This window comes from Hippopotamus amphibius, chromosome 15, assembly GCF_030028045.1.
Source record: "Hippopotamus amphibius kiboko isolate mHipAmp2 chromosome 15, mHipAmp2.hap2, whole genome shotgun sequence".
NCBI lineage: Eukaryota > Metazoa > Chordata > Mammalia > Artiodactyla > Hippopotamidae > Hippopotamus > Hippopotamus amphibius.
In genome coordinates this window covers 3,147,057-3,163,852 of record NC_080200.1, presented here as the reverse complement: position 1 = coordinate 3,163,852, position 16,796 = coordinate 3,147,057, and the positions used below count along the sequence as shown (strand labels likewise).

The window sequence follows — 16,796 nt, the reverse complement described above, 5'->3', positions numbered from 1 at the left end:
TTCTAACCGCAGAACGCGGCAACAGTGATCGGCTGTCACTTCTAGCAGACTCTCCTCCTTATGAAGCCAGCCGCTGGAGAGGTCCATGCAGGCAAGGAATGGAGTGTGGCCTCTGGCCAAGGCCCCGTGAGAGTGAATTCTGCCAACCACCATGTAGGTGAGCTTGAAGCAGATCCTGCCCCAGCCAGGCCTTCAGATGAGACCCCAACCCCAGCCAACATCTCAATTGCAGCTGTGATGTACCCTGACACCAAGAACCCAGGGAAACCACATCCAGATTCCTGTAGTTTTCAGCTGCTAGATTTGGGGATCGTTTGTTACGCAGCACTAGGTAACTGATACAGGGAGCCACGGGCAGTACGCACACATCTCCTAAGGCTCTCCTGTCAGAACTATCCTCTGCTACCCTGTTCTTCATCATTGCTAGCACCAGCTCTAGTATCATTTATTTGTTTACATCTTATTATGATATATGAGAGTAAATATTTTGGCTTTGCAGGTCATAGAATCGCTGCCTTAATCTCTCATCTCTGCCACCGGACAGCAAGCCAGCCATGAGTGATAAGCTCAAACATGGGTGTGTCTATGTGCCAATAAAACTTTATTTACAAAAACAGGCCACGGGCCAGATGTGGCCTGTGGATCGTAGTTTGGGAACCCATGTTTTAGAACGGAGTTGAGTTAACACTTACTAACAACAGATGGTGCACGTACTTGGCAAAAACTGCGGTGGATTAAGAGCAATGGGAGTTTAGGAAACAGTCTGAAAGAATGAATCAAAATGAACCCGAGAGGCCCCCACCCTTCAATTTCTTTTCACAACTACTTAACCTAGATGACTTATTTTTTATTTTTTGTTTTTACCTTTTATTTTTTGGCTGTGCTGCACAGCTTGCACGATTCTAGTCCCCTGACCAGGGACTGAACCCAGGCCCTTGGCAATGAAAGCTCGGAGTCCCAACCACTGGACCACCGGGGAAGTCCCTGGGTGACTTCTTTTCACCGAGAGCCTCTGAATGGCCCACGTCCAGGGCACTGACTGCAGGATGCTGCGTTGGGAGAAAACAGGCCGTGGTTGCTGCTTCGGGCTTCACAACTGGCTCTGGCAGCATCTGCCAACTGCCGTGGTGTAAACACTCCCGCAGCGGCCAATTTTAAGCCATAAATATGATGCTGCTGGGTGCGAAATTGGGAAGAGAGATGCACGAGGCATCAGTTCTCGCCAGCTGCCAGCGTGGGCGGGCTTCAGCCCCCACCGTCAGGGCTTTGGAATCAGGCCCCCCAGGTCCTGTCTTTGCAGCCGTGGAGCTGTGATGGGAGGCCCCCAAGCCTTCGTCAGAAGCCCTAGCCGATCCCCGGTTCACTTCTTGGTGCCAACCCTAAGCAGGGAAATCACCGTGGGAAAGCGGATCCCCAAAGCGGGGGCGTTTCATCCCCCAAACTCTGACAGTGAAAAACACAAAGCCTCGTTACCAAATGCCAGATGAACGTCTGTGTGTGAGTGTGTGAGAGAGAGAGAGAGGGAGGAGAGCTGACATCTGTGACCCTGGGAGGGGCAGGAGACCAGAGATGAGGGTTGATCAGGTTGTGAAGGAGTCTGGGGATACAGGACCTTCAACTAGAAAACACTGCAGTAGGAGGGGATCACACGAGTTGGACTCTGGCAACGTGAAAGAACATGAGCTTTGGAATCAGACTTGCTGGTTGCGTGGCTGTACCAGCTTTCCACTGCTGCTTCACAAATTATCCCCAAATTGAGCATACAAAACACTGCACGTTTATGATCTCGTAGTTTCTGAGAGTCAGGAGTCCAGGACTGGCTAGGCTGCGTGCTTCTGCAGCCCCGTCCTCAGATGCTGGCAGAGAGAAGGTGCCTAGATAGATCAGCAGGTTCCTTTCATGGGTTCCAGATGGTTCTGTGACAGGAGGGGATGGAGCCAACCGCTGGCGGGTGGGCTCACCCACGTGCCCAAAGCACGGCTGCCATCTCAGGGACTGTCCAAGAGACGATCTCCAAGGCTTGCTGGAAGCTGCTCCAGGGATGTCGCAGTGTGAGCTGGGGACCCCGAGCTCCCGAGGGTGGCGGGCGGGTGGGGGGATGGGAGGAAACTGAGTCCCTTAGCTGAAGCTTTCACTGGCCTCGCCAGCCTTGGAGGACACCTGCGCTTGTCTGGTGGTGACTCTGGTTGGTCCCAGGGCCTCCTGCGCCGACTACGGCTGGAGCTGGCTCTGTGACCTTGACGGTATGACCTTGACCTGGGGAAGGGCCTGGGGGCGGGGCTCAGTTGCTGCCACTGCTGTCCTCGCTGTCTGAATACACACCCAGCTGGCTCAGGGAGGAGGTGCCAGGCGTCTGGGGCGCAGGGCCAGCCGCCTGCCCGTTCTTCATTGCTCCTGGGAGAGAGGCGAGAGCTAGCCCACCGTGCCTCCTGGTCCCTGCAGCCCACCTCGGGACAGTTCCAGGCGGGCTGAGCCTGGGGGAGGCTGGGAGAGTGGGGTCGGCCACTCCTGCTTGTTTGCAGCCTTTCTGGAAAGCGCCTGGCGGCCCCATCACAGTTTAAACCCTCACACCCCTTGACCAAGCAGCCCCACCTCTGAAAGCTGACCTGGGTGGACACAGGCACCTGTGCCAGGGATGCAACACAGAAAACGGAAACGCTCCAAGTCCCAAGTGAAGCTGTGCACCATGGGGACAAAAAGGCGAGGACCCTGAACCCACCACCCACCCTGGCTCTGTGACTCTGGGCAAATGGCTTCACGTCTCTGGGCCTTGGTCGCCTCATCTGATAAACGGGGTAATAACTGTTCTGTTAACAACAGCTCGTGTTATCTGGAAGCCTCGCTGGGCGCCAGGATCTCCTGCAGGCGCCTGACGTGAAGGAGCTCGTGGAATCAGCCCCAAACCCTACGAGGTCCTACGAGGTTGGTCCTTCTGTCATGAGCATGTTCCAGGACAGGAAGCTGAGGCCCCGGGGGTGAGGCCCCTCGATCAAGGCCACAGAATAATCACGCAGAGGTGGGGGGCATCTGCACCCGGGCTGCCAGCCCCGCAATCCTGCTCTTTCCACCTCGCCGGGCCGACCTCACCCTGATCCTCCATCTCCCAAGGGTCCCGGGGCCACACACACACACACACACACACACACACACACACAGAGCATCGGCGACACAACAACTGAGATGCCAACGCCAGGGAACCGACCTGCAGGCTGGGGCCGGTGTCTACGTACAACCGAAGACTGGGGTACGGGTGGCCACAGGATCGGACAGTTTATCCCACGCATCTCTATCTGACTTGGGTGTTAGAAGTGAGCACGTGCTCCTTTTGTAATTAGAAGAAAAAAGGAGACTCCAGCCCTTCCCCACTTCCCCCTCGTTGGGGGGCACGCCCCACCGCCCACAACGGAACAGCACTGGGGGTGCTGCTGCCACCTGGTGGCCACCCTAGGCACTGCATGGACAGCAGGGGAACCTACCTGGGGCGGGCAGGGCTCCTCCCCGCTGGATGCTGCCCTCCACATCTGTTTTCTTCACCACGACCAGGCCCGACAGCTGGGGCCTGCTGCCAAGGGTGCCCACGCTGCGCTCCCAGCTCTCTGCCTTCCTCTTGGCTTTTGGGGCCTGCAGGTTGGTGGTGGGGCATGACCGGGTGGTCTGTCCAAGCTCCTGCTCCTTCTCTGGCCCCCCTGTTCCTAGTCCCCAGCTGAGCCAGGATCTTTACCATTCCTGCTCCCCCTGCTGTGCTGACCAACTCTCTCTCCCCTGCTCTAAATTCCTCTGTGGCTCCCCATCGCCCTAAGCTTCACCCTCAAGGCCTCTGCCCATTTTCTCTCCCCCACGCCCTGCGCTTACACGTCCTAAATCACACCGTGGCTGCTCACCTCCACGCCCTTACCCACACCATGCCCTCCACCTGGAATGCGCCCTGTGCTTCTAGTTCACTTGACGAACTCCTACTCATCCTTCAATACCCACCTCAAGAATCAGCTCCCCTGGGAAGTCCTGCCTCACTGCTCAAGCTCAAGTGAGTGCTGCATGTCTGTAATAAAGTGCCCTCTACTACCTTATTAACTGCTTCCCCCACCACGCTGTGGGGTCCTGGCTTGTTCACTGCTGGGGCTGTAGCAGGTGCTCAATCAGCATGCCTGAGGGGATGACAGAAGATGCAGGCACCTACTCTGGGGACTAGTTAGGGGGAGGCAGAGAGAGGCTCAGCCTCACCTCCAGCTTTTAAATCTCACCAGGAGGGACCCCTTTTATCTGTTTGATATTTAAATAGAGGAACTAGAAACCACTAGATGTGGGAGGCCCTGTTGGAACTGGGAGCTGGGGGTGCAGGGGGTGCACGACGGCAGGCAGGGGGCTGCCTGCACAGAGCTCACCATCTGGGGAGGGGAGAGGTTGGACGAGCAAGTAGATGACCAAGATGCCATCGTCTTTTTTTTTTTTCTTTTGGCCACGTGGCATGAAGGAATCTTAGTTCCCTGACCAGGATCGAACCTGTGCCCCCTGCTTTAGGAGCACAAAGTCTTAATCACTGGACCACCAGGGACGTCCCTGGACACCATTGTCTTGATCAGTGATGTGAAAGGAAGAAGTCAGGGTGGTGTCACAGTGTGGCAGGGACAGCCACTGCTGACTGGGTGGTCGGGGAGGTGACTTGGTACGGAGATCAGAGTCCGGAGGAGTAAGCACACGGAGATGGGAGGTGGGACTGAGCCTGGCCCATCCGAGGGGGCTGGCACAGCTGGGGCGGGGAGTGGGGGGAGGAGGAGGACACGGCGGCCACACTGCATGCCCTGTGTGTGGTGAGCAGGACAGATGTGGTCCGCTGCGGGCACAGAGAGAGACCGGCAGTCCCAGACGAAGCTTTCGTATCCGGCACTGCTGAAGTGACCAGCAGAGCTAGCTGCTGTCCTTCACCTTTTGTCAAACGCCATCACGGGTTCCCATGAAACTAAGCCCAGGGAATAGAGGAGGGGAAAGAGATGCTTCCATAAAAGTTATGCTGAAGTTGGTGTAAAGCAAAATAAAACAAGAAGTCCACCATCAAATTAGCTATAAGCAAGATAACTATAAACGACTAGGGGGAGGGACCTCCCTGGCGGCCCAGCGGGTAAAACGCCGTGCTCCCACTGCAGGGGGCAGGGGTTCCATCCCTGGTTGGTGAACTAAGATCCCGCAAGCCACGCGGCAAGGCCAAAAGAAAATAGACTTAAAAAAAAAAAAAGACTGGGGGGGTGAAAATCATACAAAGTCAGACTGCTTTGAAAGTACCTTCAATCTCTTGTTCCACTGAAAGAAAAAACCAAAGAGGAAATTTTAGACAAGGAATTCTGAGGGTGGTTTATGCATGAAAGCCAGTGTGAGAACTCTGATCTGGGGATACAGCCTCCAAAAAAACACCTTGGTTATACATCAGAAGGTTAACGGGTAAGAGTGCATGACCCCCAAACCCACTCTCCTCTGACACTTCCAGAGTTCTCAGCTGGAACATGGCTGCCTGTGTGAAAGACTACATTTCCCAGCCTCCTTTGCAGCAGGATGTGGTCAGGTGGTTCAGTTCTGACCAATGGGGTGTGAGCAGAAGGATGTGCTCAACCAAGGGTATAGCTACCCTCGGTGTCCTCCTCCCGTCCCCACCCCTTCCCACTGGCTGGGATGCAGACGTGACACTGAGCTGCCTTGCAATGAGGACGTCATCGTGGGGACAACAGGACAATGAAGAGGACGTCCCGGACATCAGGGTCCACTTCGCCCCTTCTGCACACCGCACACAACTGTTGTTTGGGAGAAAAGTAACTTCTGTGCAGTTGAAACCACTGCTACTCTGGGTTCTGTCTAGTGGCTGGACTCGTATTTAACTAATACAGACCAGGAGCACGTTTTGAATTAAAAAGTTTCTGGGGGTGTCTGTGTTATTTATGATTTCTCACTTTAACCCCCTCCTTCAGTGAAAAACCAGAGTGGCCTTGACCCCCTTGGATAAGACAGCCCCCTCCCCAAGTCCTCTTCTTCCTGTCCTTCTGCCTGCACAGGCGGCTCCAGGAGGTAGCTCCCAGCCCCGCTTGCAGCTCGCTGAGGCCACGTGACCACGTCCGGCCACTGGGACCTGAGGGGAGTGGAGGTGGGCTGCATCTCAATCTGGACCTCCAGGCACCCTCCGCCTGCCCGCAGCTGGAATCCATGGTCCAGGACAGGGCAGAGCTAGGAGATGGGAGGAGCGTGGACCCCTGAATGACTGCATGGAGCAGGGCTGCCTGGGAGTCCCGCCCAGGACTGTGAAGTGACTGAGAAATAAATGTCTGCCTGATGTCTCTGAGTCTGGGGAGTCCCCTCGTTTCTGCAGCTGAAGCAGGGGTGGAAAATCACAGTCCCGGAGGCCTGCCACCTGTCTTTGTAAATAAAGTTTTATTGGCACAGGGCCATTCACTCACATACGATCTACAGCTGTTTAGTACTACGACGGCAGAGCTGAACACTTATGACCTAGACTGGCCTTTCAAGACAAAGTTAAGCCAAGCCCCGGCTTACTCTGTCTCTGCCTCCCCTGAGAGCATGTGGAGGTGTGTGCGGCCTCACTCACCTCGTCCAGGATGGCAGTGGGGTTCGGCCGGAGGGCCGGCCGGGGCTTTGGGGGAGCAGTGTCCTCCTCGGAATCGGAGTCTTCCAGGAGTCTTCGTTTCCTAGATTCCTCCACTAAGGCCCTGTGGGGAGGAATGTGGGATTCTGGCATGTGCTCTGCTGGGGCAGTGGCTGGGACCCCCCCACTGAGATGCACCACCTGGCTACTGTGTCCTGACCTCACTGAGTAGGGGATAGGGGTACACAAATACCTTAAAAAAAGTTCTTTGTCCACTGAGCCCAGGGGGTTGGTTAAGTGCCTGGAGGCTGGAACCAGCCTGTCTGGATTTGAACCCGGGCTGGAGGACCTCAGTCAGGGCTGTGCCAGGAGCTCCTTGAACTTCAGTTCTCTGGACCACCATGATGACAGGGCCAAGCTCAGAACAGGGCCTGGCACCCAGAAGGGGCTCGATGAACGCAGACTCCTCTGCTATTCACGGTATCATTGACCTGCCCGCCCAACAGCACCTACTACGTGCCGGACCCTGTTCTAGGCCGTAAACGCAGAGACCAAACCAAGTCCTGGTTCAGATTTTACACCCGGAAGGACAGACGATAAATTGGGAAAGGGGCGCATCAGCAAGAAGGTTCTGGAGAATGGGAGGTGCTGTGCAGAAGCATGAACACAGCAGGCCCGAGGCCGCATCCTCAGAAAGGGCGGCTCGCCAGGCCAGTCCTCGGGGGCATCCGAAGCTGGACTCTGGGGGCTCCTGCCACCCTCACTGACACTGTCTGGGCAAACACAGGGTCCACACGGGCACCTGCTCTTCTCCTGGAGTCTGGGGTCATGGCCGTGCCGGGCAGAGGCGCCTGCGGGACCAGCCCCCAGTCAGAACCCTGGGCTGGGTCTCGTGAGCCTCCCTGGGGACCGCACCTCACTTGTGCTGTCCCGTCTCGTTTTGGGGGAATTAAGCCCATCCCGTGGGACTCCACTGGGAAAGGACTCTGAAAGTGTGCGCCTGGTCCCCTGATTCTGCTTCATGCCTCTTCCTTCTGCTGACTTTTCTCTGTAACTTTTCACTGTAATTAACCATCAAACCTGGGGCTGAACCTGGTGGCGGTAACACAGATGCCACGAGAGAGGAAGTAAGAGGGGGATGGGGTGCAGGGAAGTCCTCCCTGAGGCGGGGATGCTCAAGGGAGCTGTGGATTTCAGGCAGAGGGAAGGACCGTGCAAAGGCTGGGAGGGGGGTGGACGCCCCCGGGACCCCCAGCCCGCCCGCCCCGACGCACGCCATCTCCCGCTCGTCCTCCTCCTGCTCCTGCTTCTGCTGCTCCTCCTCCGACAGGCGGTGCTGCCGCAGCATGGCCTCGAAATCCACGTGCGCCTGCCGCTGGTTCAGGTCCTTGAGCTCCTGTAGGTTCTCCAGAACCTCCATCTCCAGCTTGGAGTCCTTGGTTCTGTTCTCCAGCACCTGGCGGGTGCACAGACGCGGGGCTGAGTGCGCGCGGATCCCAGGCCTCTACGAGGCCCACCTGGCCTCGGGGGTCACCATGGGCAAGGGGAGGACCCCCACCCCCACCCCGGGGCCGCGATCCACAGCACCCAGTCCCATGGCTGTACCCATTTCATGCCTCAGAACACTGAGGCTCGGGGAGGGGAAGTGATCGCCCAAGACCACGTGGCTGGTAAGCGGCGGAGCCAGGTGGCCTGGACTTCCACCCTGGCTCCGTCACTAAGTAAAAATAATAATAAAGATTTAAAAAAGATGATCTGGGGACTTCCCTGGTAGTCCAGTGGTTGAGACTTCACCTTCCAATGCAGGGGGTGAGGGTTCGATCCCTGGTCAGGGAGCTAAGGTTCCACACACCTCGGGGCCAAAAAAACCCCCAAAACCCACAACACAAGCAGCAATGTAACAAATTCAATAAAGACTTTAAAAATGGTCCCCATTAATAAAAATCTTAAAAAAAAAAAAAAAAAAAAAAGACAACCTGAGCTACTGCTATGTGCCAGGCCCAGGGCAAGATGTTTCCAGACATAATCTCATTTAACCTTCGCAATAACCCCCACTTTACAGACAAGGAAACTGAGGGTCAGAGAGGCGACGTGGGCCCCACCAGGTGTCAGAGAGGTGGCTTTGGAGCCAGGCGGGCTGGAAGTGAACCCTGCCTTGGCTGCTTCCTGGCCCTGTGCCCCTGTTGAATTAACCCTCTGGGAAACCCGGCAGTTTGAAAACACGTCCACAGATTCTTTCATGCTCCCCCCTCCCAGAGGTGAGGGCGGGCTGGTTGAGCGACTCGCTTCTGATGAACGGAACACGACCAGTGATGGCGTGCCACCTCCGACACAGGTCATAAGAGGCGCTGGGCTCCTCCTTGTTCTCTCCGGGACTCTCACTGGCGGAAGGGGAGGAGCCCCCATGTTGTGAGGAGGCTTAAGCAGTGCTGTGGAGAGAGGCCCATGTGGACAGAACACAAGGCCTCCTGCCAATGGCCATGAGGGGGCCTCCTGGAAGCGGCTCCTCCAGCCCCAGTCGAGCCTTCAGATGAGGCAGCCCTGGCTGACAGCTTGACTGTGACCTCGTGAGGGACCCCAAGCCTGAACCACCCAGCGAATCTGCTCCTGGATTCCGGACCCCCAGAAACCATGGGATAAGAAGTGTTTGAAGCTGCAAAGATTTGAGGGAACTTGTTACACAGGGACAGCTGACCCCGTGCTGGCCAGCGCAGCAGGAACTAGAGCGGCACGTGGACAGCACGGAGGCAGCTCCGGGAAGACCAGAAGACCGCAAGCTGTCTCTGAGGCCTATTTCCCTCCCTGCTGCTCCGCACGGCTGTGAAAAAAAGCTGGATCAGATCTGACAGGGCTTGATCCGAAAACATAACTGGCAGAGGCGTGAGGGTCCAGGAACAGACGGGGATTACGGGGGTGGGAGGAGACAGAGGAGAATATGGACTTTCTATTTATGAGAAAAACAACACAAATGTCTAGTTAAAGATGAAAATGACTAAGGGATGACATTAACAGTGTCAACATTTATGAACTGCTATGTGCCAAGCCCTGTTCTAAGAGTTTTACGTGTATAAACTCATTTAATCCTCACCACAAGTGTAAGGCAGGGGCACAATTTCCATCTCATTTTACAGATGAGGACACTGAGGCACAGAGAGGCCAAGTGCCTTGGCCAAGGTCACACAGCCAGGAAATGGTCAAGAGCACTTTTCCTTCGATAATCTAGTCTTAACCCCCACTGGCCTAATGGGTCACAGGAACCTCTGTGGGAAACTGCGGCGTAGCCGGCTGCAGGAAGCACCTTGAGTTCTGAAGTCCTACTTCCTGCCTCCCTGTGTTAGTTTCCTCTTGCTGTGCGACAATTTGCCACCAGCCCAGTGGCTTAAAACAACACGAATTCACTGTCTCATGGTTTCTGTGGGTTGGGAGTCTGGCCTACCATGGCTGGGTTCTCTGGCAGTCTTGCCAGGCTGAGATCAAGGGCCCAGGGCCCTCTTCTGAGCTCACTCAGGCTGCTGGAGAATTCAGTTCCTTGTGGCTGTGGGACTGAGGTCCCTGCCTCCTTACTGGCTGCTGACAGGGGGCTGTTCTCAGCTCCTAGGGGCTGCCTGCTGTTCCCTGCCATGTGGCCACTTCCACAGTGTCACTCCTTCATATCTCTGATGTCCTCTGTCTCTGGCTCTAGACCCAGATTAAGGGGACCATCTGGGTAACCTACCTCTTATGAGGCTGGCTGTGCCATTGTTTAATCTAACATCACCTTCTCACAGGAATAAGATACACACAGTCCCAGGACTAGGCAAGATGTGCGACCAGGAGGCAAGGGTCTCGGGGACATCTTAGAGTTTTCCTGACCACACTTCCACCCCATCACCCTGCCTGGAGGCCTAAGGCAGGAAGGGACACCGACTCCACCAGCATCCAAGCCTAGGCACGCGTGCGCGTGCACACACACACACACACACACACACACACACATTCACCTTCATGGGGTTGTTCAGCTCTTCATCCTCCCGCTCCTTCTGCACCCTCTTCTCCTCCTCCTCCAGGAGCTTCTCAGCCTGGAAATTCCGTGTGGCTCCGTGCTCCATGGTGTAGTCTGTGTTTTCAGGGTCTGTCTGGGAGGAGAGATGGGCAGACGTCAGCTCCTACGTCCCTGAGCATCAAAAGCTTCTGCTGAACGGCAGCCAGCAGCCAGGGACACCTTCTCTCCGTATTTCACTCCTTTTAATACCGATTTCTTCTTTTTTTTGTCTTGCTGCTTTGGCAAGTACAGTTCTTTCTTTCTAGTGCTCCTGTTCCCTTTTGCAGAATTACTGAACTCCTAAGCATGGACTTTCAGACCCTTCTCCCCCTGCCTACTGCCTCCCCGCTGCCCTGCACCCTCCACACGTTTGCAAATAAAAGTCTCTGGGTCCCTGAACATATCCTCTCTGGTGTGTGTGCGTGTGCATGCCTGTGTGTGTGTATACACGCGCACTTGACCTTCTTCCCTTGATTATAAATTACATATCAACTGTGTATACAGCATGTTCCTATTTGCATTTATAAAACGGAGAGGCAGAAATATAACATGGTGCCCTGGATGAGACCCTAGAACAGAAAGGTGACATTAGTGGAAAAACTGAAATCCGCGTCACGTCTGGAATTTAGCTAACAGTAGTGACCCAGTGTTGGTTTCCTATTGTGGTAGATGCACTGTGGAAAATGGAACATATTAACAAGAGGCGAAGCTGGTGAGTGGCAGAAGGGAACTCTCTGTGCTATCTCTGCAACTTCTCTGTAAGTCTAAAAGTATTCCAAAATAAGAAATTTACTATTTAAACAGAAAGAGCAAGGAAGAGAGTGATCCCTGTGGGCATGTGAACGCAGAGCACATTTTTGGAAAGCCATACAAGAAACTGTCATAAATGTTTCTATGCGTGGGGGCTGGCTGGGCGGAGAGGAGTAGTAAACCAATTTTCCAGTGTTAATCCTGCAGCACAGTTGGAATTCTGTTTTTACCACATGCCCACATACACACAAATATATATATGTAATCCTAGTTATTTAATGAGCTGAAATTCTTCACCAGAAAGGCAGATTATAACATTTTGCGATAGTTTCTCTAAGTCTTTTAAAAAATCCGTATGTATTCATTCATATCTAAATATATACATACTGGACAATTCGGGTAAAAAAAATCATTTTCTGGAGCCAACCCAATTGTCCATTAGCTGACAAGTGGATAAACAAAACGGGGTCCATACAGTGGAATATCATTCAGCCTTAGAAAGGAGTGAAGCACTGACACCTGCTGCAACACTGACGGACCTTGAAAACACGATGCTCAGTGAGAGAAGCCAGCCACAAAAGGCCACACAGTGTGCGATTCCACTGATATGAAACGTCCAGAACAGGCAGATCCACAGACACAGAGTGGATCTGTGATTGTCAGGGGCCGGGAAGGGGGATGGGGAGGAACTGATGGTGGGGACGGGGCTTAATTGTGGGGTGAAGAGAATGTCCTGGAATTAGAGAAGACAGCTTAGTACATTAGGAATATACTAAAACCACTGAATTATACACTTTAAAAGGGAGAATTGCATGGCATATAAATCACATCTCAGAAAGCTGTTGTTGGGACTTCCCTGGTGGTCCAGTGGTCAAGACTCTGTGCTCCCAACGCAGGGGCCTGGGTTCAATCCTTGGTCAGGGAATTAGATCCTGCATGCATGCATGCCACAACTAAAGATCCCATGTGCTGCAACTAAGATCTGGAGCAGCCAAATAGATAAGTAAATAAATAACAAAGCTGTTGTTAAAAAAGTAAATAATTAAAATATATAATTTTTTAATATGCTGTTTATTTTACTCAAATCTTGTTTTTTCTTAACTTTTATTGAGATATAATTGACATAAAATATTGTTTTTTAACCAAAAGTAAAAAGCCTCTAGCCAAAAAAATACACAAACAGTACAAAAGTATGTGAAGAGAAAACTATAAGTTCTCTTTGTCCTTTCCCCCAATTTTTAATACCACCCTTGGGGTGACAAAGTAAAAATGGGACTGCTACTGGTTGAGCAATATTCCACTGTAATCTGTCCCTTGAATCCCCTGTTACTGTACATCTAGGTTGCTTCCGGTTTTTTGCCTTTATAAATGACACTGCTGTGAAGTTCTCCCCAAACGTTTGCTGTTTCCTGGGGAGAAGGTGAGATGGGACTTCCCTGGAGGGAGAGGACAGGAGGGGTGACCCCCGGGGGAGGAAGGACTGGCCTGGCTGGCCGCCTACCTTGAAGGTGATCTCTGCCAGGCAGCGCGTACACTTGATGTAGAAGCGGAAGATGGGCAGGCCCAGGTAGGACTCGTTCTGCACCGTCTCTTTGCGAGCGTTGAACTTCTTGCCCTTGTAGATGTATTCTCCACACGTCTTACACCTGGGGAGCAGGACAGGGACTCAAGCCACCTGGGTACCCTGGTTCTTACTGGTCGGACGCTTTAGCATTCTGGCAGATGGCTACCTGCATACCTCCAGGGACGGGGAGCTCCCTCCCTCCTGAGAAGCTTGCCCCACCGTGTGTGTGGATTCCCCTTAGAAGGCACACTCTTCTCACTAATGTCTGCCTGGGTCTCGGCCCAAGTGTTGTCTTCTTGGGAGGCACCCAGACTAGGTGAGACTCACCTGTCACCCACTCCCGGGAGCAAGCCTGGTGTTCATGGGGCATCCTGACCTCCAGAGGGAAGATCCCACCAGGAGGGACGCCACATGGAGCGAGACAGAGCTCCTGCACCCTGCCCTCCTGCGGCCCCTCCTGCTCAGCCCCTGTGCTCCCCGGCCTCCTGGCTGTTCCTACAAATACCCCAGCTCGGTCCCACCCCCGGGGTCTTCGCCCTCGCAATACCCATAGCCTGTGACACCCTCCATCCGTCAGATTGCAGTTCTGCTTTCATTTCCCCGGCCAGCCAGCGAAGCCCCCTCCCTCCCCAGCCGCCATCCAGTCACACTCTCGTGATTATCTGTGTGTCCTATACACGCCTTTTGTGAACGTGCCTGAGCCCTGGTTTATCACCTCTACTCCCCGACAGACTGGGGCTCCACGGGGTCAAGTCCTGATGCTCACAGTGTCCCCGGCACCCAGCCGAGGCCCCAGGGCACAGCAGGTGCCCAATAAGTGACATTCATTTGCTGAATAAAAACACATGAATGGGGGCTTCCCTCGTGGTCCAGTGGTTAAGACTCCACGCTCCCAATGCAGGGGGCCCGGGTTCGATCCCTGGTCAGGGAACCAGATCCCACATGCCCCAACGAAGAGCCAATATGCCGCAACTAAAGATCCCGCCCATGGCAACGAAGATCCCATGTGGGGAAACTAAGACCCAGGGCAGGCAAATACATAAAGAAAGAAATAATAATTTAAAATAAAAAGAACGAAAGGAGAGAGAAATGAAGCAGATCTATATAATAAGTAAACACGGGCTGAATTTCACTAACAAAGGTGGCTTTGATTACCAATTCATTTGAGATGTGCTAAGATGTGAAAAACTGTGGGGCTTGGAATTGGTGAGGTACGGCAATTCCAAGGCGGCATGAAGGATGAGGTCTGGGGACTGTAGGCAGGAGGGAAGGATGGAACGGGGTGGGTGGGGGATCACAAAGGCCTCTCTGAGCGGGTGAGATCTCAGCCAAGTCTGGAAGGGTGAAAAGGAGCCAGTTACGTGAGAGCAGAAGGAAGCGTGTTCCAGGCGGAGGAGATAGCTTGTGCAAAGGTCCTGGGGAAGGAACGGACAGGGCTCTTGGAGGAAGTGAATGTATGTACGGGACCCAGTGTCGTGCTTACACTTGTACCACCAGTGACTGAGATCTTGAGACAGGCACCAGCTGGGCGCTCTGACAGGTCAGGGAGAGGAGTCCTGAACGGCAGGAGAGCAAGGTCTGGCGCAGTCACTCGCTCACTGGGTCCACGTCTGAGCCAGGACCGGTGACCTGGTCTGAGTGCTGGGGACAGGCCACTCTCTGTGGACGCTGGGCACTGGGTCCGTCTGCCACGAGCAGTGCAGGGGCCCCGCGGGGTGGCTCACCTCATGTTGAAGGGAGCCATCAGCCGCACCACGTACTGCCGGTCTTTGGGCAGCTTGAGCTTGGGGATCTTCGACGGGTCAAAGTCGGGTGGGTAGTATTTCTGCAGGGAGGAAGGAAGGGTTGGGGAGCTGCTTTCAGACGCAGGGGCGGGCCAGGGGCAGAGGAAAGGGGCTCTGGGGAGTGGTGTCCGGGTCCCCAAGACCACCCCCACGCTTGATGATTTGGTAGGAGGACTCCTAGGACCCCACACACACGTGTACTCATGGCTACTATTCATTACAGCAGGAGGACACAGAGAAAAACCAGCAAAGGGAAAAGGTGCGTGGGGCAGGGCCCAGGGAGACCAGGCACAAGCTTCCAGAGACTTCTCCTGATGAAGTCAACTCCCCAGTGAAAAACTGGGACAACATGTGTGAAATCTCTTCCAGGGAAGCTCAGGGAGACCCAGGGTTGGAAACGGGATCTGACCGTGGAGGCATCTCTGCCTGGCACCTATGACAACAATTCCAGACTCCAGGAGGGGAGCAGGTGCTCAGCACAGACCACACTGCCTGTACACACAGTGTAACCCCAGGGAGCCGTGCTTTTCAGACAGCAGTGGGAACCATCCTGAAATTCAAGTTCCCGGACGCCAGCCAAGGGCCAGCAATGCAAGCGGGCCTTTCTAGGGCAGCAGCCTCAGGCCTGTCGCATTAACTCTTTCTGCACAGGAGCCTGGGATGGGAGGTGTGGGGAAGGACAGTTTGGACTGTGAAAAACAACTACATACGGTATTCAAAAAATAAAGCACTTTGTATTCTGAGCACTTACTAGGCGCCAGGTACTACACAGAGAGCTTTACATCCCCTGCCTCATGGAATTCGTGCAAAGAGACTAGGAGATACAGAGCAGCGTACCCATTTCATAGAGCAAGAAACTGAGGTCAGCTATGCAGGGTCATGCAGTGTGAGCAGCCAAGCCAGGATTCAGACCCAGGAACACGACTCTGGGGAAACTGTGGTATAGTGATGAACTATGTGAATTACAGAGCTAGGAGGGCACTGGGTTTGAGTCCTCTGCTCCCTGGCTATCATATAACCTCTCTGGGCCTCAGTTTCTGCACCTGAAGAAGGGATAACCTGTGCACCTGTGGAGGTCTGATGAACAAGACACTGTGAACAGTGCCTGGCACACAAAAGTATCTGCCAGCAAGTTATGGAAACAGCTCGGCTCCCAGTTGGAGCCTCACGATGGAGGAACTTTCACGGACTCCTAAGTCCAGGACATTGCACTGAGGCTGAGTTCCTAACATAGGTGTTTGAAAGATTAGATCACTGAGTCACAGGGAGGGACATCGTCCTGACCTCGGAAACCCGGGCTCCGAGCCATCAGTCTGGAGATATGTTCTCTACTCCTTCCTGACATCCTGGGCTTACACACTCCCAGGCTGGGAGCTCACCCCCTTCCTGGGAGCTCAGGAGGGAAGGGAACAGGGACTCAGAATTCCGGAGCGCTTTTCTCCATAAGCTGAATCCTGCCTCATACAGACTAGCTCCACACCCAAAGAGTCCCAGTCTTCCGCAAGAGAACTGGGAGAAGTTGCAATCAGAAGGGTCTCCTGCCAGCGGAACAGAAGAGCTTAGCAAAGCCTAATCCTTCCAAGGAACGCTATTGGCTAGAACCCCAAGTGGGGCGGGCCTTAACAGAGCCACGCCTCGAAGCTGCGAGTGTAAAGTGGGAAGGCCACTATCCTAAGGAAGCTCCGCCCCCACGAGAAGTGATTGGAGAATTCCCTCAGGAAAAACCCAATCAGAAGTGATTGGGTAAATAGCCTAAACCCCGCCCCCACAGGTGATTGGGTACACACCCGCCTCGAGGGAAAGGCTCAGCGAAGGCCCACCCCCCGCGGTAGGTGATTGGGAGGAGCCTAGAGAGCCCCGCCCTGCGGAAGGCCGTTAAGGAAGAAAGCAAAGGCGCTAGTAGGATAATATAAGTAGCACCCCTCAGCCCGAGCTCCAAGACGTCCCGTCCCAGGTCGAAAACCCTAGTCGCCCAACACTTACGTTCAAAACTTTTCGCTCCGACATCTTTACCTCCTACTCTTCTCACGAGCACGAGAGTGCCTAGACTTAGTGCTTGCCGAACTTCCCCGACTGTCTGGCCCCCTTATTTCC

General features: G+C 54.2%; 1 protein-coding gene across 2 annotated transcripts; it reads right to left on the bottom strand.

The window, feature by feature from the left end:
- Positions 1-553: 553 nt before the first annotated feature.
- Positions 554-16,796, bottom strand: YJU2 (YJU2 splicing factor homolog). 2 transcript variants are annotated; one of them, XM_057709857.1, is made up of 8 exons: positions 16,686-16,796; positions 14,643-14,743; positions 12,856-13,000; positions 10,564-10,698; positions 7,858-8,039; positions 6,587-6,707; positions 3,477-3,621; positions 554-2,030 (listed from the first exon to the last, which is right to left on the bottom strand). In XM_057709857.1, exons 1-8 carry the CDS (start codon positions 16,707-16,709, stop codon positions 1,744-1,746), a joined length of 1,140 nt encoding a protein of 379 aa, XP_057565840.1. In that variant the 5' UTR covers positions 16,710-16,796; the 3' UTR covers positions 554-1,743. The 2 variants fall into 2 exon arrangements, with proteins under 2 accessions (XP_057565840.1, XP_057565841.1); XM_057709858.1 differs by having other exon boundaries at positions 1,891-2,394; positions 16,686-16,788.

Excerpts from the sequence above, each read along its gene's own strand:
- YJU2 (XM_057709857.1), bottom strand. The coding sequence starts at position 16,709 with ATGTCGGAGCGAAAAGTTTTGAAC. Across the intron at positions 14,744-16,685 it reads CGGAGCGAAAAGTTTTGAAC|AAATACTACCCACCCGACTT; the intron begins GTAAGTGTTGGG and ends TCCTCCCTGCAG. Across the intron at positions 13,001-14,642 it reads ATGGCTCCCTTCAACATGAG|GTGTAAGACGTGTGGAGAAT; the intron begins GTGAGCCACCCC and ends CCTGCTCCCCAG.